The 19,890-nt window shown below is 45.6% G+C and overlaps 2 protein-coding genes across 2 annotated transcripts; one reads left to right on the top strand and one right to left on the bottom strand.

The window, feature by feature from the left end:
• Positions 1-6,397: 6,397 nt before the first annotated feature.
• SEC61B (SEC61 translocon subunit beta) lies at positions 6,398-13,651 on the bottom strand. Its single transcript, XM_030293621.1, has 4 exons — positions 13,541-13,651; positions 13,241-13,338; positions 10,094-10,195; positions 6,398-6,683 (listed from the first exon to the last, which is right to left on the bottom strand). Exons 1-4 carry the CDS (start codon positions 13,541-13,543, stop codon positions 6,596-6,598), a joined length of 291 nt encoding a protein of 96 aa, XP_030149481.1. The 5' UTR covers positions 13,544-13,651; the 3' UTR covers positions 6,398-6,595.
• A 339-nt stretch (positions 13,652-13,990) lies between these two features.
• Positions 13,991-19,680, top strand: ALG2 (ALG2 alpha-1,3/1,6-mannosyltransferase). Its single transcript, XM_030293620.1, has 2 exons — positions 13,991-14,355; positions 17,569-19,680. Exons 1-2 carry the CDS (start codon positions 14,008-14,010, stop codon positions 18,469-18,471), a joined length of 1,251 nt encoding a protein of 416 aa, XP_030149480.1. The 5' UTR covers positions 13,991-14,007; the 3' UTR covers positions 18,472-19,680.
• The last annotated feature ends 210 nt before the right edge of the window (positions 19,681-19,890 follow it).

Raw genomic sequence — 19,890 nt, 5'->3', positions numbered from 1 at the left:
ACAATCAAGAGAATGAAATTGAATTAAGAGAAATAGTAATTAAATCAGGAAAGAAGTTTTTGCAAAGGGGATTGTAAAGGAAATTAAAACCAGTAATGCTGAAAAATGTGGTGAGCAGAGCAGGGGCGAGGGGTGGAGGGAGGCTTGGTGGGGAAGAGGAAGGAGCAGACACAGCAAAGCAGGTTGTGAGGGCCCGTGTTTGGCACTAGGGAAAGGAATTTGGAAATTGTTCTCGAGAGGCCACGTGTCTGCTTTTCCAATTCAGGGCTAAGTATGCCCACCTCCTTTAGGAAAATAGAAGTCTCCAGTCAGATAAAGATAAAACAGCGGTAGACTTGAAGCAGGGTGACCACCTGTCCTGGTTTGCCCTGGACCACCCCAACTTTAGTTCTCAAAGTGCCATGTCCCAGGAAACCCCTCGGTGGAAGGGATACTAGGACAGTTCATCACCCTAACGCAGAGGCAGCCGCCTGGCTTCCCAGCTCTGCTACGTGGTCAGTCGCTCTGTGATTTTGGGTGAGGCATGCCATCTCTGTGGGCCTCGGTTTCCTCACCTGTAAGATGAATCATCGTGGGTACCTCCAAAGATCAAAGAAGTTGCTGTCTGCCAGTGTGTCTAGAATAGTGTGTGTGAAGGAAAAGCTTGACAAATGAGAGCTGAACTGAGGAATATTGATATTAGCAAACATAGTCCAACAGCGCATTAAAAAATAATACATCAGACTGTTTCAGGGGTCCCCAAGATCACCCACATGTTTGCAGAGTTTCTAGAATGACTTGCAGGATTCAGCATATAGTTGTACTCACGGCTAAGGTTTATTACGGTGAAAGGATACACTATAGGGTCATCAGAGGAAAAAGACACAGGTGTAGTCTAGAGAAATCCATGCACAGGCTTCCTATACTCTGTCCCTCCTGCAAAGGTCACGTGTAGCACGTTCCTTTCTCTAGCAGTGAAGGATGCAGGAATGTGTGCAATGCTTCTGTCCGGGAGACCCATTAAAAACTCAGTGCCAAGGACTTTATTGGCAGGGGTTTCATAGGCACCTTCTGCCTGGCAACTACCAAAAATTCTAGACTCTGGGAAGGAAAGCTGGTGTCCAGGCTAAACCACATTGTCAGCCTTACGAGTTAGGGAACGGCTCAAATGCCAAGTTTCCAGACCCCCGGTCAAGGGCCAACTTTGCAAACAGACCTTTCTGAAAATAGCAGGGTCTGGCCTGCTGTGCTAAGTCTTCTCATCCCAATGACCAAGTGGAACTCATTGCAGGAATGCAAGGAGACTATGCATAAGTGAAAACTTGAATCTAGATCCCGAGCTGGTTTGCATATCACCAAATCCCAGCTGGCAGTGCTAAGGCCTCCACTGGTCCGGGCTTTATGGCTGGTTGTAGGAATGTCATCCACTCACCTAAACAAGATCTGCTCACTACTGAATTCCCTCCCAAGAATTTGTCACCAACCAAGTTTTCCTACTTGGTCTCTTGAGTCAGAACACTAGGTTTTTCTCAGTTCATCATGAGATGAGCAAGTCTCCAGACTGAACAAGCCGGATGGAAATAGTGCTCGCCTTGTGCATAAACAGAGGCCAGGTTTTTGTTGACACTGGGGGACATCATCACTGCTGGTGACCCAAAATGGTTGTGCTCCAGGTTTGGGGCACCACCTTCCTCCCTCATGGGTGGGGAGGGGGGCTCCCTAGCTGCTGCAGGTGTCACAGGACTAGGAAGACAAGAAGGGGGTTGTTTAAAAACATGGCTGAGCTATGGATTGGCTTCCCCTTCAGTGTCCTTGTGTATTAGTTTGCTAGCGTTGCCATGCAAAATAGCACAAGGTGGGGAGGCTTAAACAACAGAAACAGAGGGTCTCACAGTCCTGGAGGCTGGAAGTGCAAAATCCAGGTGCTGGCAGGTTTGCTTCTTCTAAAGGCTTCGAGGGAAAGGGCTGGTCCAGGCCTGCCTTTGGCTTGTTCCTGTTGATGGATGTCTTCAAGTTCGCACGGCATTCTTCCTGCATGGCTGTGTGTGTCCAAATCTCCCCGTCTTAAAAGGACTAAGTCATATGGGATTAGGGCCTATGCTGATGGCCTCAGTTGAACTTGACTACCTCTGTAAAGACCTTGTTTCCATATAAGGTCACATTCTGAGGTGCTAAGGGCAAGGACTTCAACATATACATTGGGGGGACACAATTCAACTCACAACTTGCAAAAGTATAGGTGAAAATCAGAATTATTTTTTAATAACTTCCACTGGAGGATTGTTGTTTCTTTGCATGCGATAGCCCAGGAATCTGAGTTGTGTAGAACAGAAGAGAGCAAGGGGAGGAGGATCGGGGAGGAAAAGGAGAAAGAAGAAAAGGAAAAGAAGGAGGAGGGTGAGGGGAAGGAGGAAGAGGAGGAGGAGGAGCAGTGAGCTGGGTCAGACTACCAAGCCTGAGGCAGGGTCAGAGGTTGGTGAGAATTAACTCCCCACTTACCAAAATTTAATTGTGGTTTCCTACAAAGCCCACCAACAAGCAGTGCCAAGGATGCACACGGCATGAACACAAATGTTTCACGGCTCCCTGGCGTGTGCCACACAGGCGTACCCCGGGGGGAGATTCGGCAGCTCTCCCACAGCCAGGCAGGTGCGGGCCGAGGAGGACAGTGCCGAGGCTCCTTGCCGATCACACCTCAGGGCTGGGAGAGCGGGATGCCACGCCGGTATCCGTATCCGATGGCCCACCCAGCAGGAAATCCTCGCCCAGTGAGATCATCACGTTTCAGTGGTACTGCCTCCTGGAGCCGGCTGCAGGTTCCAGTGCAGTGAGCCTCCTGCAAAAGGAAGTCTGACAAGGGCCTGTTCTGTGCATTTGTGCAGCTCGTCTGTAAAAAGAGGTGCTGCTATGAGAGAGAGTGAGGGAACTGAAGAAGGGGCAATCGGGACTCTGGGCCTTGCAGGGCCTCGCGGCAGCCAGCTGACCACGCACACCGCCCCGCGGCAAACATACAAAATGCAAAATCCCACAAGGCAGGGTGAATTTCCCAGCACGGTGCAGACCGCAAAGCAAGTGGTGCCGTGGCTGAAGCTTCAAAGACAAGAAAGGGGAACAAAAATAACACTCTTGTGTCGGTGACAGGCCTGGGCCCACCCGGAGCCCACACCGGGACTCCCAGGCTGCTGCCAGCCAGGTCTGCCACGCGGCAGGAGCAGACTCCTTCCAGGCGATTCTGACACATGCCAACATTTGAGAACCACTTCAGTTCTACCACCCGAACCAGTTTAGAGGGGTTCTAGAACAAGCTGCCCTACAGGATCTATTATCCACTCTGCCTCTGGCCAGAGTCAATGCGAAGAAAGACAAGCCTGTTTGCAGGACCAGTTTAACCCACTCGTGTGTCAAGTTCTTCCCCTCATGTCCTTTGTTTTGAGATACAGAATCCTAGACCTTGCCCCAAAACGGAGCCATATAGACTGTGTATAACTAGTCTCAGACTATTTAATTTGCACATTTTACTTTATTGTAATGTCTCTGGCTCGGGAAAGAGGGCTAGTTGCTAGGAATCGGATTTGGGCAGCGCAGCCTTTACCTGAGCCCTCTTCGGCCAGTCTCGCTCTGTGCTTGGCTCACCTACCATCTGTGGTCCCGAGAATGCAAACATGCCCTTTGGTTGGCCGCTTCTCCCGATTGTCTCCCCATGAAGTCTTATGAACCTGCTGACTTTCTCCCAAATTTAGTGACTTATTCATTTTACTTCTACTGGCTAACCTTGCTGGCTTCACTCCTCCCCCTTTGACCAACACTGCCCAGTAACTCCAAAGCCCACCGCTGTTTATCTAGTCCCAGAGCCTAGCCTCTAGAAAGAGGTCGCTGACTTATGCACAGGCCCAAAATGGGGTCACAATGCGGTTCTGAGGAGGAGCCCTGGTCTGGAATCGGGAAGCCTGGTCTCTGGCCTCTGCTCTATGAACTCGCGGTACAATCTTGCCTCCAGGCCCCAGGCTCTTCTATTAAACACTGGGAGGACGCAGTGAATTCTTAGTCTCTCCAGCTAGGGGATCCCGGCTCTCTGGTTTTCTTCTGTTGGACAAGTGACCATACAGTATGGATTTCCTGAAAGGCAGTGACAATTTTTCAATCCCTGGCACCACTGCCCATACACCACTAGCGTACTAATTCCGTGCTGGCTTCTGTCCACTTGGAAGTGGCTAGAATTCTAGCCGATAGTGAAGGGGGTTTGAGAATTCCTTGGGTCAAGGTAAGCGTAACGCAGAAAAAGATCTGATTTGTTAGACTTTCAGAACTATGAATAGCTTACAGTCCCCTAGGGCTCAAGAAACAACAGCCTAGAAATCTCTATTTTGAAAGAAAGGAACACAAAAGGTGGTATATACATACAAATGGGAGTATCATTCAGCCTTAAAAAGGCTGACAAAGGCAATTCTGAGTGCAATTCTGCTACAACACTGATGAATCTTGAAGACCCTATGCTGAGTTGAATAGGCCATCACAAAAGGACAAAATGCTATATGATCCCACTCCTGTGAGGTACTTAGAGAATGAAATTCAGAGACAGAAAGTAGAATGGTGGTTGCCAAGGGCTGCCGGGAGAAGAGGAGAGGGGAGTTTTTATTTGTAGGTTTAGAGTTTCAGTTTTGCAAGATGAAAAAGAATCCTATAGATGGACGGTGGCAATGGTTGCGTGTGAAATGTGCCTACCACCACTGACCTACACTCTGAAAAATGGTGAAGATGGTACATTTTACAGTATGTGTACTTTACCCTGGTTTTTAAAAATGAAAAAGAAAAGAGAAAGGAACAGCTTGAACACTGAAATTCTCAGCTATGGTATTAGCATTGTATCATCAGAGCCAAAAGTAGCTACATAACATAATAGATGTCGTACATTTTTATGCCCAACCACCAATTTTCCTTCTGCTGAAAGAAACATCTCCCTGCTCTGCCACTGACAACTAGTATTTTCTTACAAATCACTAGCTCAGAAAATTCCGTGACTTTCAGCCACCAGTCCACTGGAGATCACTGAGGCAGACAGGGCTAACGGGCAGCATCTTGCGGCAAAGAGAACGTGCCCCCCACAGCCGAACAGCTCCTCCGAGTGACTTCAGCTTCTCCACCCAGAGAAAAAGAGACCCTCTGGAGAGAGGAACAGATTTCTTTTGCAAATGAAATGCATAACTTTTAGCTGTTACTGGAACCATCAACCTGAATATCAGGGGAAAAAATCCATTACAGATAACATAATCTTTCGTTTCTTCCAAATGAAAATTGACTTTGTCTCCTGAATTTCAACATGAAGATAGCTACTGCATTTTCATGCAATAAGCAGCAGCCAGGATGCAAAGGAACCAGTTTTTCCTCCTTTTCCCCCAATAATTTGCCATTTGTTTGGATTTACAAGAGCTCGCTCACCCATCTACTGCCTTAGGAAATCTTTTTACAAGATACATACTTTTTCCTTCATTTAAACTTGATACTCTGGACCTAAATAACTTTATAGCCAGGACTTAAGAAACTCAGGAAACTGCTTAAATGTTCTAAGAAGTTTTTCTTAAACAGACTTGAGAAAGAGGTTTTTAAAATCAGCTATTTTTTAAACTAATACACCACCTCTCCATTTTCTGATTGTACAGAACAACTAGGGCATTTCATATGGATCTCTCACTCTTCAGAAATTCTGGCTTAGAGTCCTAGACTCCTGGAATATGCACTGTGAGCTATTCGTGGTATTTCCTAGGGTCTACGAGAAACTGAATGCTTTTCCTAGAAAGACAACATAAGCTAAGTGAAACTTCAAACTTTTTTATTTTGGGTTGGAATTGTATCAACTCAGTTTAGAAATGCTGGTATCTCACTGATTATTAAGGTCTTTAATTTTCAAAATGAAACACACTTTGTTTTGATAAATCTAATGTACCAAATAAATTCTTTCAAAACAGATTTAGCAACCAGTGATAAATAAATGGACATCTCGGGTCTACACTCACAGAATTAAGAACTGAGAGAGAGAAGAGGCAAAAATATTATCTACAGTTTTAGAGACAAAGAACAGAATGAGGAACCATTTTATCCAAGATATCTGGTTTATGATCCCTATGGCTGTTCCCTTGGGTACCAGCTGCCTCTGAACACAGATCTGCCTGATGGGAGTCACAGGCACACTCGTTAACAATCACAGCACACACAAAATGACAATCACCAGGACAGAAATACTTGGAAGAAAACAAGCCAAGGCCAGTTACAGTATCTTGGATTTGAGTGACTACATGGTCATATAAGGAACTGTGAATCCAACAAAGAAAACAATCTCCCCAAGACATGTTTTCTGCATATTCACCTGTAAATCTGGAGAGACTAAGGGCCCTGGTAGTCAGGGATCAGCAACGAGACTTGGTATAAATTAATTAAAAAGTTTATTAGCCATAGAAAAAAATTGATTCCTTAAAACCAATTCTTGCTAAGTTCCCTGTAAAACAATAAGCTTACAGTATATTTCTTTCTCACAAACAGAAAATCACTATGCTTTTGGTCCAAGATATGTTGGGTTTCTTTCCTTCTTCTTCAGATGACAGACAGATGGATGTAGCCGAATCTATGAACGAGTGTACTTGCCCCAAATGTGCAACATAAATACAGAAGCGATGAACAGAAGACTCATAACCAATACTGGAACAGGGCCACTGGAAATAAGAAGAGAAGGCAGGCTTACTTTTCGTACTAATACATTATTTTATCTGTAACACTAAAGATTGCCTAGGGGAAAAGCAGGGGGCGTACCTGAGGTTCATGCAAGAATATCATTTACAACATTTAGTAATATTCCCCCAAATTATTATTATGGATATTTTTGAGGGTGTGGAAATGGCATGATGCTTACTTAGAAAGGAAAAATCCTTATCTTTTAGTAGACATACTAAAAGACACATAAATAAAATGATTTGATGTCTTGGAGACACAAGTCTCTGTAATTTCACGTACTTGGTATTTTCCATAATAAAAAGTAGGAAGAAAAATTTCCCAAACTCTCTGTGTGCAAATAACCCAATTACCAAACTATTATTTCAAGTTAATATTTATTTAAAGACAACCTTCATTGTCTAACTAGAATGTATCAGGCATAAAAAGACACATATCACATTCTAAGTTACAAGGTGTTTTCAAACATATAATTCCACTTGATCAACAAAACTCATGACCCAGAACAAATATTAATCTCATTTTATAAATAAGGAAAACTGATGTTCAGAGACTAATTATTACTTGCGTAACAGCACACAGCCAGAACAGGACGGAAGAGATTTGAGCTCAGGTTTCCTAATTCCATACATAGTGCTCATCTTACTCTTTAAGGTTCCCATCTAGTTCAATTTAGGAGTTTATTATAGGAAGGAAACAGATTCTACCCATCAACGCTTCCCTAATCAAATGAGTTTTTCAAGTTGAGAATTAGTACATGGGTTTCTTTGATCTCACACAACCTGTGAATGCTGGCTGGTGAAATGAGCCCCCTCCCCACCCCGTTAAGATGTTGCTTCACCTCCCAGATACAACTGGGGAGTGGATATTGGAAAAGACCCCAGAAATCTTTATCGTGAAGGCAGTGAGTGGAGTAATCCAGTGGAGCAGTGGAGTAAGAGTCCATCAGGGGCCGATAAACAACACAGAGATCAAAGTCCTTGCTACACTATTCCGTTCTTCCAAAATCTGTACAATTACTGAAATAAACAAATTTAAAAATACATGGGAAGCAATCTTCATCGAATCACACTTGATCATACCCTCTACTTTGGTGCAATGTTAGAGCGACGCCAGACACAGAGCATAAAGCTGAGAGCGCAGCTCCCAGAGAGCTGGAGTCTGGGACCCAACTCTGTCACTCATGAGCTGTGACCATGGCCCTGTTACTTACCTTCTCCGAGCCTCGTTTTCCTCATCTGTAAAATGGGGATAATCCCAGCGCCTCTCCCGTAGGGTTGTTGAGGTGTTAAATAAATTAATACGAACACAATGCAGGCTTACAGTAAGCTCCAGGAAATGCAATTATTATCAGCCTGAAAACAATTCTGAACTCCTAAGAAGAACCAGCAACAAGACCCAAGATGTGAATCTGTGGATATAAATTCCCATCTGCGTCCTTTCATCAAAAATATCGCTCTCCTCCTGAGGATGAAACTGTGGTTTACGACACTTCAAGGAAAAGCTTCTATCCTGGGAGGACTCAAGCACTAAGCAGCAGCAAGCAAGCCTGGCGGTTCAACACAAAGCCCAGAGCAAGCACAAGCCAGACGCCCACGAAGAGGTTTTACCACCTTCTTGGCAAGGGTATACAATTAAGTCCTCTGGATACCATGAAGAGCAAGAGGCTTCAAAATTTCTCTCTGAAATACTCAAAAGATTACCTCGAACAAAGACCAAAAGGTTTTTAATACCAACTCACACATCCCAACCCCAAGAATTATTTCCTAAATACGTTCTCACCTTACAAATCTTCACAACAGTAAAAAATCAAGTAAAACCAACTCTCAAGAATTCCAAGGAACTTAGGAAGTCTTCCTCAACTACATTTGCAATCCAAGTCAAGTTACTAGTCAAGTTAATTAAGCTAATCCAAGTAAATGTAATTTTGTCTTTTTCTAGCAGACAAGCCACGTGGAAAGAGCACGGGACTGCACAGTCAGAAGGTGTATTCCAGCTCCTGCCCTGCTGCTGGGAGTGCAAACTGGTGCAGACGCTCCGGAACACAGTGTGGAGGCTCCTCAAAACGTTAAAAATAGAACTACCCTATGACCAGCAATAGCACTACTGGGAATTTATCCAAAGGATGCAGGAGTGCTGATGCATAGGGGCACATGTACCCCAATGTTTACAGCAGCGCTTTCAACAGTAGCCAAATTATGGAAAAAGCCTAAATGTCCATCAGCGGATGAATGGATAAAGAAGATGTGGTTTATATATCCAATGGAATACTACTTGGCAATGAGAAAGAATGAAATCTGGCCATTTGCAGCAACGTGGATGGAACTGGGGGGTATTATGCTAAGTGAAATAAGTTAAGGACAGACACCCTATGTTTTCACTCATATGTAGATCTTGAGAAACTTACCAGAAGACGATGGGGAGGGGAAGGGGAAAAAAAAAAAGTTACAAACAGGGAGGGAGGGAGGCAAAGCATAAGAGACTCTTAAATAGTGAGAACAAACTGAGAGTTTATGGGGGTGGGGGAGAGCGAAAAGCGGGTGATGAGCACTGGGCGTTGTATGGAAGCCAATGTAACAATAAATTATAATAAAAATAAATAAATAAGTGAGGGGAAAAAAAAAAAAAAGATGTAGTTCCAGCTCCTGCTGTCTTTGACTTGTAAGTGCCTCTGTGAGCAAACGAGCGCATCAGTATTCCAGTTCCTCAGCTGCCGGGTGTAAGGGAGGAAACAGCTGTAAGCAGTGGTGTTCTGGAGCCTCACAGTCAGAGACCTGCGGATCAGGTCTGGCACACAGTACCAGAAACTGCAAGGTGAGCGAGGCCTAGGGACACTGGACGCCCACTTCCCATCACCTAATGAGCGCTGCCGGACCTACGAACTCAGAAAGTGACATGTTCACCATCCAGGGTCTACTCACCGCCCGGCAAACGCAAGGAGGCCAAAGAACGTCTGGTAACACAGCCTGACGGAGAAACTCCCATTAGGCTGTAATAGTATCAGCCTGTTCCTCCAGGAGAGCTTTGCAAACTCACCCGACGCCAATTCAAGCGGTCACTCCTATTACTCAGGCTGGGACAAGAACACCAAATGAAGAGCAATTTCACCTCATTAAGCAGCTCTCCCTCCAGCTCTCTCTGTTCCCATTCATTTCTTCTGACACAGCCACGTGAAGATTCTCCCTTGCTGCCACTCAATCCAAGGAGAGATGTTATTCCAGGCCCTAAGCTGACTGACTGATACACAGACAAACCAAACCCAGCCCGCCTGGCACGAATGCAGCCGTTGTGCACTGTAAATCTCATCAAAGCAAACCCCGCTGGTGGCAGAGACAGCGCTGCCGACGGCCGTGCGACACTGGACAGAAATGCAAGGTCGGCTCCCAAGACTTACACCTTGAGCCCAGGGGAGTCTTCGGTGTAGAATCGCCACATGCCCCCTGTGCCTGCTGAGGTCGTGCGACCCGCACTCCTTGTTCCACAGCTAGCATTTTTTCTGGAAAGAAAAGAAATATTACAAACGGCTACTTCTCTGATGCCCTTACACCAGCATTATAACATTTGCGACCACTACGTTGTTAAAGACCAAACAAACAACAACAAAAAAACCCACAAAAAACCCAAAAAACTTCTCTTCCCTTGAACCCCCCAAATTCTTGCTTTTACTCCATTATCAGGATAACCACTAAGGACTGAGTACTGCCATATCCCAAGGAATACAACAACCCCAGTAAGTAGTCACCATTTCCATTTTATAAATGAGGGAAACAGGCTCACAGCCAGCAAGCAGCCAACCTAGGCAGTGCACCCAGTTCTGACTCGAGCCCATCCACTTGCCCACATAACATGGGTGCCTCATTTGGACAATGCACTTCAGTTTCTCTTCAAACGTGTTTTTGTGAAGTCAAGTAATAAACCCCTGCTTAAAAGCCCTGCATCCATATAATCAGATTTTTTTTTTTAATTTTTTTTTTCAACGTTTATTTATTTTTGGGACAGAGAGAGACAGAGCATGAACGGGGGAAGGGCAGAGAGAGGGAGACACAGAATCGGAAACAGGCTCCAGGCTCTGAGCCATCAGCCCAGAGCCCGATGCGGGGCTCGAACTCACGGACCGCGAGATCGTGACCTGGCTGAAGTCGGCCGCTCAACCGACTGCGCCACCCAGGCGCCCCCATATAATCAGATTTTAAAATGACTACCTTAAAATGTTTTTAAGTTACTGTACTTGCTACCAAAAAAACCAAAACAATTAAGCTCTTACTGTAATCCAGATCCTAAAATGGAGTATACAGTTTAGAAAAAATTACTTTGTAATCCGTTTTCTCTATTTGGATATACTATCTATAGATCTTGGGCAGAGAGGTAAGATATGAAAACCGCAGACAACATCCAGCCAGAACGTCCCTCACAAGGGGATCAAGGGTTGGCAAACGAGCTGTGTGGTACAGGCAGCCCTAGAACACAGAAGTAGCCAACTAGCACTTTGCCACCAACCAGGGTACACAGGGAAAAGCCAGAAGTGAAAACCCTGCTGCCCCTATCTCTTCTCGCTGCCCTTCCAGCTCTGCTCCTAATCCCCTTGCCATGGGGCCTTTACCCCAGACTCTAGTGCAGACACATTGATTATAGGCTATACGGTAGCCTGGGGACTTAGAAGTCCATGTGTATGGCTGTTTCTATGAGAAAGCTGATTGTAAATAGCAAACATAATCATACAGGGATTGGAACAGCCTTTACACACAAGGATATACATCGTTTAAGCTCTGGGGTAGGTACCCGAAATTTTCCTCCTTGTTCATAAAAAGGAACTTGAACTAGATAGTAAATCCAGTATGGACAGGATAAGTCACCAGTTGAGCCAGGACTAGGACCCACACACTTTCCACTATTCCCACAACCTCCCAACTGCAGTGCTTATTCTCAAAGTCTCCCGGAATTACAGGAGATCCAAAGAAATCAGTCTAGGCTCTTTACAGATTTTTTATATCTACTGGCACATGGACAATGCAGAGGACTTGATAATCAGGGTACCTGGAAATACCAAATGTACTCAAAACACTACCCATCTTGGGGCGCCTGGGTGGCGCAGTCGGTTAAGCGTCCGACTTCAGCCAGGTCACGATCTCGCGGTCCGTGAGTTCGAGCCCCGCGTCGGGCTCTGGGCTGATGGCTCAGAGCCTGGAGCCTGTTTCCGACTCTGTGTCTCCCTCTCTCTCTGCCCCTCCCCCGTTCATGCTCTGTCTCTCTCTGTCCCAAAAATAAATAAACGTTGAAAAAAAAAAATTTTTTTTTAAATAATAAAAAAAAAACACTACCCATCTCTCCACTGGAAAGCCAGGTAGAAGTTGACAGAGCCCATTTTAATCCCTTAAATTTCTATTAGGGGTCTATTTTACCCTTCCTTTCTGGTCACAGTGTAACTGCCTCCCACTTCCTATGCCCTATGGTTCCTTCAAAAATCCCAAGACTACAGAATGGCTATATTCCCTCATTCATTCATCATTTATTATGCCAGGTCTTATAGTAGGACAGAGATGATGGGCCATTTCTGAAAAAGCATAACAAAACAGATGAATACAAAAATATAAATGCTACTATAACCACATGAACAAAATGCTTTGAGAGCAAAAGAGAAGACTCATAGCTACTGCTGCTTTCCAAGTCAGGAAAGGCCTCAAGAGGAAATAACCCCTGAACTTGGTCTTGCAGAATAAATAGAAATGGGTGAAGGGGCTGTCTAGTGAGTCCTGTTGGACTAAGCTCACTGCTGCTAGATCACAAAAGAGGAGAAGAGGCAAGTAGGCTGAAAAAAACACCCAAAGCATTGGTATCCACCCCCACCCATTTTCCTTTAAAATTTTAGCAAAAAGAAGTGAGACAGAAACTAAGAAGATGTGTGACAGAATCAGAGGGCAGTACAGATTGGAGTGGAAGTGATCTGGAGACAAGACTTTGGTAGAAAACGCAAACGTCTAGAGGAGAGAAGTTGGGCTAAACTAGAACAGTGAAAATAAAAAAGGATGGATGAGAAGCTTTCTGTGTCCCATTCGGTCTCACAAATGACTAGAGACAGAGCATAAGAAAAATCCAACACCACCCTGAAGTTTTGGCTTTGGGAAACAAGTGTTTAGTAACAGTGCCATATGGAAGTAAAGGGAAATATAACTGGGGCAGAAGCTAGGATGAAAGGAGACTGAGTTTTGTTATCAGACAAGTCCTGTTAGACTGAGTGTGATGGGGCCTCCAAATAAAAATGAGACGGGAAAGCTCAGGACCAAAGACCAGTTTAATAACATCAGTTTTCTCAAAGTTGTCTCTGATCCAACTCGTGTGTTAACTTTACTTTTTTAACAGCGGTGTCCCAAACTGAACAATCGGAAGAAAACACCGCCTCCCTCTCGAGACACAAAAGACCTGCAGCCATGTCGCCTGAGGCTCATTTTGCCCTGGTGATTCATTCCGGGGTCTCCTCCGGACCAGCGAATTCTTGGGCCCCAACTCTCTGACACCACAGCCAGAGGGCCGCGGGAATCCTTACCTCTGCCGGACCGTGGATCCGGCCGCCCGGGCAGCCACCGCTTTGCTGGGAGAGCGCCCTGACGAGCCCACATTAGTACCACTGGGAGTCGGACCAGGCTACAGAGAGAGACGATACGAGAGTGTGAGCGCCGCCGGCACGCCCCCAGACCCCAGACCCCAGGCCCTGGCGGCCAAGACCAGCACCCGCACGGCAGGCTGGGGACAGCGAGGCTGCCACAAGAGGAGGGCAAGGCAGAAAGCAAGAGACGGGGCGCCAGGGAGAGGAGGAGTCAAAGAGGGAAGACCGGGGCCTTCATACCATGCCGGAGACTGGAGGGAGTTGGAGGCAGAAACTGACGGCCAAGGATCCGTGAAGACCTCAAAGGCCCAGCGGCAGGAGAGGCTGGCTCAGACCCCGCCCCCAGGCCCCCGGCAGGGTCCTCGGTGGCTCCAGGGACGCCTGGGTTGTCCCACCACATGCCTGCATAAATTTTGTTACAGGAGACTTGATCAGTCGCTGCATGGGAAATGCAGACCTTCCGCCTGCTTCCTTTGGATCGCAGCGCCCTCCATAGAGTCCAATCCCTACCAAAGGGAGGATACAGACACGGTCAGACGAGAAATTCCCTCTGGCAGACATTGGGCGCCCGCAGATTTGCGCTGATGTGGCCTAACCGACGCAGGCGCCGCGAGGCGTGGTCGGCCCCGCAGAGGCCCGCTGGGAGCCGGAGAGGAGCATGCGCGGAAGCCCGCAGGGGCGCGGGGCGCTGGCGCGACATCCCGGCCATGGCGGAGGAGCGGGGCCGAGACGAAGACCCTGGTCCCAACCCGTCGGTGCTGTTCCTGCACCCGGACCTGGGCGTGGGCGGCGCCGAGCGGCTGGTACTGGACGCGGCGCTGGCGCTGCAGGCGCGCGGATGTAGCGTGAAGGTCTGGACCGCGCACTACGATCCGGGCCACAGCTTCGCGGATAGTCGCGAGCTGCAGGTGCGCTGCGCGGGCGACTGGCTCCCGCGCAGCCTGGGCTGGGGCGGCCGCGGCGCGGCCGTCTGCGCCTACGTGCGCATGATCTTCCTGGCGCTGTACGTGCTGTTTCTCGGCGACGAGGAGTTCGACGTGGTCGTGTGCGACCAGGTGAGGCGGCCGTTGAGTTCGGCCACGCCCGACCCCGCCTCGCCTCCTTTTCCCAGTAGGGAGGGCGCACTGCATGGCATCTGCTGAGCTCTCCCGGTCTGCGGTTCGGAAAGATCCGAACTGATCTGGAGAGATGAGAATTGGGAGTGAGACTAGTTCTCGAACTTTAGTGTGGACACGTTAAAGTTGCACGTTGTCACAGGGCCCCATTCTCAGAAGCTTTCATCCTGGAGCCCTGAGGTGGGGCCCAGAAAGCTGCATTTTCGCTGGATCATCGGCGATTCTGAAATAGATGGGCCTTGGGGCTTGCTTTAAGAAGCAGAAGCATTAGAAGTCAGCCTTCAGTCACCTTTCACTTCTGAGTAACTTGCACGTCTTCTCTCTTTGCATTATTTTTGTTGACACTTCCAGGCCACATGCATCCCACTGCCTGTAGCTTTTGAGGCCAAGCCACCCCATTCGTCCTCAGTGTAGTGTTAAAAACACCAAGCTAAGCATGTCATGCTCCTGTTAAAACGTTAACGTGGCTCCCTATTAGGCTTGGGAGAAGTCAGAGTTCTTTATCTCTATAATGTCTACTTGGATCTGGGCTCTAGCTATTTTGGACTCTATGCCTTTTTATTTTCTTCTTCTTCTTCTTCTTTTTTTCCTCAGTTTATTTTAGAAAGTAACGTTTAATCAGAACAAAAATTCAAATAGTATAAACGTCCCATCCCAGTTCCACTCCGTAAAAGTAGCCACTGTTAGCATTTTCTCCTGGATTTTTCCCGAAATTGCCTGTGGCTGCTCTAGCATATGTGTCTGTTCTCAGATGCATCTTAATTGTAATAATGAGGATTGTGGCACACCTACTATATGATAACTTAACCTTTTTTTCACCCCAAATTTCTGTTTGAGACATCTGTATATATAAATATTAGAGATTCACTTCATGCTTCATAATGGTTGCTTGAAAATCTGCTTTTGTTTGAAAGTACTGTAATTTATACATTATTCTGTTAAAGGACACTCATTGTGACCAGTTTTTTGCAAATAGATCAGTGTTGTAGTGGGCATCCTTGTATCCTTTTTCTTTGTACTTCTGTCCGCATGTCCTTTGAGTAAATTCCTAGAAACAAATTTGGTGTCCAAGAGGGTTTTTTTTTTTAATTATTTTTTAAATATTTATTTATTTTTGAGAGACAGAGAGAGACAGAACACGAGCAGGGGATGGGAAGAGAGAGAGGGAGACCCAGAACCTGAAGCGGGCTCCAGGCTCTGAGCTGTCAACAAAGAGCCCAATGTGGGGCTTGAACCCACAGACTGTGAAGTCATGACCTGAACCGAAGTTCCAAAGTCGGGTGATTAGACTCAGCCACCCAAGGGCCCCTCCAAGAGTTTATTTTATTTTATTTAAAAAAATTTTTTTGATGTTTATTTATTTTCAAGAGAGAGAATGGGAGAGGGACAGAGAGAGAGAGACAGAATCCCAAGCAGGCTCCAGGGTCTGAGTTGTCAGCACAGAGCCTGACATGGGGCTTGAACCCATGAACCTCGAGATCATGACCTGAGATGAAGTCAGACACTTAACCGATTGAGCCACCCAGGTACCCCCAAAGAGTTTATTTTAAATATCAATAGCTATTGACAAATTAAGCTCTCAAAGAGGTCGTGTCACTTTGCTCTCCCACAGTGTTATTCCTTTTATTCCATGTTCTTCCTGTTCATGTTATTCCTGTTATTCCATGCTCTTGTGCACATTGGGTGTTATCAACCATTTTAATCTTTGCCAAACTGATAAGTGGAAAAGGTTTCACATCTGTAATTGTGTGTTCCTTTAATTATTATTCCTGAATTACTTCGGTCATCCTTGCTTGTATAGAAGCTGTTTCTTTTTAAGAAATATGGACATTTCCAAATATCCTGCATGTGTAACTAGTCATTAAGCATGAGGCAGCTGAGGGGCGCCTGGGTGGCTCAGTCGGTTGAGCATCCGACTTCGGCTCAGGGCATGATCTTGCAGTCTGTGAGTTCTCTGTGCTGACAGCTCAGAGCCTGGAGCTGTTTCGGATTCTGTGTCTCCCTCTCTCCCTGCCCCTCCCTCGCTCATGCTCTGTCTCTCTCTCTCTCTCTCTCTCTGTCAAAAACAAATGAACATTAATAAAAAATTTTTTAAGTAACTGAAGAGTCATCCCAAGATCATCTGTTTCATCCTAAAATTTAATTAAAAAATTAAAAAAAAAAAAAAAAAAAACCATGAGGCAGCTGAGACTAGTGAATAGGAGAAAAAAACAGCTTGGAAGTAGGAGACCTGGATTTGTTTCCATATCTGCTACTTTCTAACTAAGAAGCTTTGGATAAATCTCGCAGTATTCTTCAGGTGATAAGTGAGCTAGAGATCAAGTAACTTACACAGATTACCCAACAGGAAGGTCTCTAGGAATGCCAGCATATAGTTCATGCTTAGTAATGATTATGGTTAACACTTATTGAGCACATACTGTGTGCTAAATTCTTAAGCATTTTACACGCACCTGTGCGTTTAATAATCACAAAAACCATACAAGGGTTTTTGGAACTGCAGCTGTCGCCATGTTACAGAAGAGAAAACTGAGGCACAAAGAGAAGTAGATTACTTGCTCGTGGTCACACAGCTGGCAATCTTGATTCCAGAGCCTATACTATAAACTACTATAGTTCATCTAGTTCCTTAGGAGGAGAAAAACACTAGATAGAGCTGCTGTGTCCATTGTGGTAGCCACTAGACACATGTGGCTCTTAAGCACTTGAAGTGTGGCTAGTCTGAACTGAGATGTGGTGTAAGTGTAAAATATACATCTGATTTTAAAGGTTTAATGTGGAAAAATCAAATGTAAAGTGCCTTTTATGATAGTTGATTACATTTTGGAATAATAAGAATTTGACATTCTTTAAATTTCACCCTTAAAAAATTTGTAGTATGGTTACTAGATTTTTACTTCTGTCGAACAGTGCTGTTCTAGAGGAAACATTTGGATTTGCAGCTCTAAGTACTTAGCACACAGCCGACAGGTGTCTGTGAGCCTTCTATACACCAGCCATTGTACTGGATGAGAGTCTAGGGGAACACAAGCAGAATCAGACATTGCCCACGATGAGCCCACAGACTAGCAGGCAGGGTGGATGGGTATGCTTTTGACTGGTTGAAGTTGAGTTGACCAGTCTATATCTGCTGTTGATTTTTGCTTTGGCTAGGTGTCTGCCTGTATCCCAGTGCTCAAGCTGGCCAGACGGCGTAAGAAGATCCTGTTTTATTGTCATTTCCCAGACCTGCTGCTCACCAGGAGAGATTCGTTGCTTAAACGCTTATACAGGGCTCCGATCGACTGGATAGAGGAATATACTACAGGCATGGCAGACTGCATCTTGGTCAACAGCCGGTTTACAGCTGCCATTTTCAAGGAAACATTCAAGTCCCTATCTCACATAGATCCTGATATCCTCTACCCATCTCTGAATGTCACCAGCTTTGACTCAGCTGTTTCTGAAAAGCTTGATGACCTCATCCCCAAGGGGAAGAAATTCCTGTTCCTCTCCATCAACAGATACGAAAGGAAGAAAAATCTGACTTTGGCGCTGGAAGCCCTCATAAAACTGCGTGGGAGATTGACATCCCAAGATTGGGACAAGGTTCACCTAATCATGGCAGGTGGGTATGACGAAAGAGTCCTGGAGAATGTGGAACACTATCAGGAATTGAAGAAAATGGTCCAGCAGTCTGACCTTGCACAGTATGTGACCTTCCTGCGGTCTTTCTCAGACAAACAGAAAATCTCACTCCTCTGCGGCTGTACCTGCGTGCTTTACACACCAAGCAACGAACACTTTGGCATCGTCCCTTTGGAGGCCATGTATATGCAGTGCCCAGTCATTGCTGTTAATTCGGGTGGGCCCTTGGAGTCCATCGTCCACGGTGTCACAGGGTTTCTGTGTGAGCCTGACCCCGTGCACTTCTCAGAAGCAATGGAAAAGTTCATCCATGAACCTTCCTTAAAAGCCACAATGGGACTGGCCGGGAGAGCCAGGGTGAAGGAAAAGTTTTCCTCTGAAGCTTTTACGGAACAGCTCTACCAGTATGTCGCCAAACTGCTGGTATAATCAGAATTTTTTAAAGGCCTTTATGCTGTATTCATAATTTCATTTTCTGTAGCTTGTAGACTCACTTTTGAAACCAAGAAAGAAACCTAGAATCTATTGCAGACAAGATTAAAAGAAAAATATACTTGAATCTTGAATCTGAGCCACTTTCCTATACACCACACCTTCCCATCTACTTTTTCAGAAAAAGAAGGTATGTTTTATGCTATGATTATTCCACGTCTTACCAGTATTGATTAAGATATAAAAATGATACAGTTCTACATTCAGCAGAGTATTTTAATTATATTTTCTCTGGATTTTTGTTGCTCTGCCTATGAATTTTGAGTCATAGTGTGTCTTACTTGGTTTTGATAGTCTAAGTACGTCATCATTGAAGTCGATTAATTTGGGTTCATAGCATAATGAAAACAGGGTCACCGTAGTTCCCAAAATCAATGCACCTAAGCCTTCACTGTCCTCCATTAGGAAATTTTTGTTAGTCATACCTTTTGCCTGGATCCATAGCAAGAATGTTCTGTACTTTTTTACAAAGATGATTTATTATATTTTTGCACACTGAGACATTACATTAATAGATGTTTATCATAAGAAAAGAAAATAACATTAGATTTGGACCTCTTGATCTGTGTGGTATTGTTAGGAACGTAGACAACCAGGTCTGAAGTCCAAAACTAGAGTAAACTAGATGTTGAAGTGAGAGGACAGTGTCACTCATGAGTGTGCCTCTTCCGTGTGGTTGGCATCTTCATGTCCTCAGAGTCCTCAGCTTTGTTAATGTTGGTGTTTTGTTAAGTGAGCTCCTACCAAGTGTAAGGCACAATTGCTTTGTATCCTTCAAGGCCTGCCTTAGGTGCCACGGCTGTGAGGCTTAACCCTCCTCCCTCCTCCCAGCCTGCACGTGGTGTTTGCCTTCCATGTACCCTAGCCCTTTCGTGGCACTGACCAGTCTTACAGTTCCTTACTGAGCTGTTGGTCTAAGGACAAATAAACATTAAAGCACTTTTCAACGTATCTTTACAGGTAAACTTATTTATTTTTTTATTCCCTCCCAACGTGGGGCCTGAACTCACAACCCTAAGATCAAGAGTCCCGTGTTCTACCAACTGATCCAGTCAAGCACCCCAAAAGCTAAATTCAATTTTTTTTTAGTTTATTTATTTTGAGAGAGAGCGCATGTGCGCATGTGAGCCGTGGAGGGGCAGAGAGAGAGGGAGAGAGAGAATCCCAAGCAGGCTCCGCATCATCAGCACAGAGCCCGACACAGGGCTCAATCCCACAAACCGTGAGATCATGACCTGAGCCGAAATCTAGAGTCAGACAGACACTCAACTGACTGAGACACCCAGACACCCCAAGTTCATTTTTAAAAAAGAGCAGTGATTGCTAGCCAAAGGCTCCACGTTCATCAATTCTCAG

The sequence above is a fragment of the Lynx canadensis genome, chromosome D4 (genome assembly GCF_007474595.2).
Source record: "Lynx canadensis isolate LIC74 chromosome D4, mLynCan4.pri.v2, whole genome shotgun sequence".
Taxonomy (NCBI): domain Eukaryota; kingdom Metazoa; phylum Chordata; class Mammalia; order Carnivora; family Felidae; genus Lynx; species Lynx canadensis.
This window is presented reverse-complemented; position numbering and strand designations above follow the sequence as displayed.

Bases quoted from the DNA above. Each gene is read 5' to 3' on its own strand.
- SEC61B (XM_030293621.1), bottom strand. The intron at 10,196-13,240 runs GTAAGGATTCCC...TTTTCTTTCCAG, and splicing joins GGATCCACGGTCCGGCAGAG to AAAAAATGCTAGCTGTGGAA. The intron at 6,684-10,093 runs GTAAGTCTTGGG...TCTTATTTCCAG, and splicing joins GACTCCCCTGGGCTCAAGGT to TGGCCCTGTTCCAGTATTGG.
- ALG2 (XM_030293620.1), top strand. From the start codon at position 14,008: ATGGCGGAGGAGCGGGGCCGAGACGAAGACCCTGGTCCCAACCCGTCG. The intron at 14,356-17,568 runs GTGAGGCGGCCG...TGCTTTGGCTAG, and splicing joins ACGTGGTCGTGTGCGACCAG to GTGTCTGCCTGTATCCCAGT.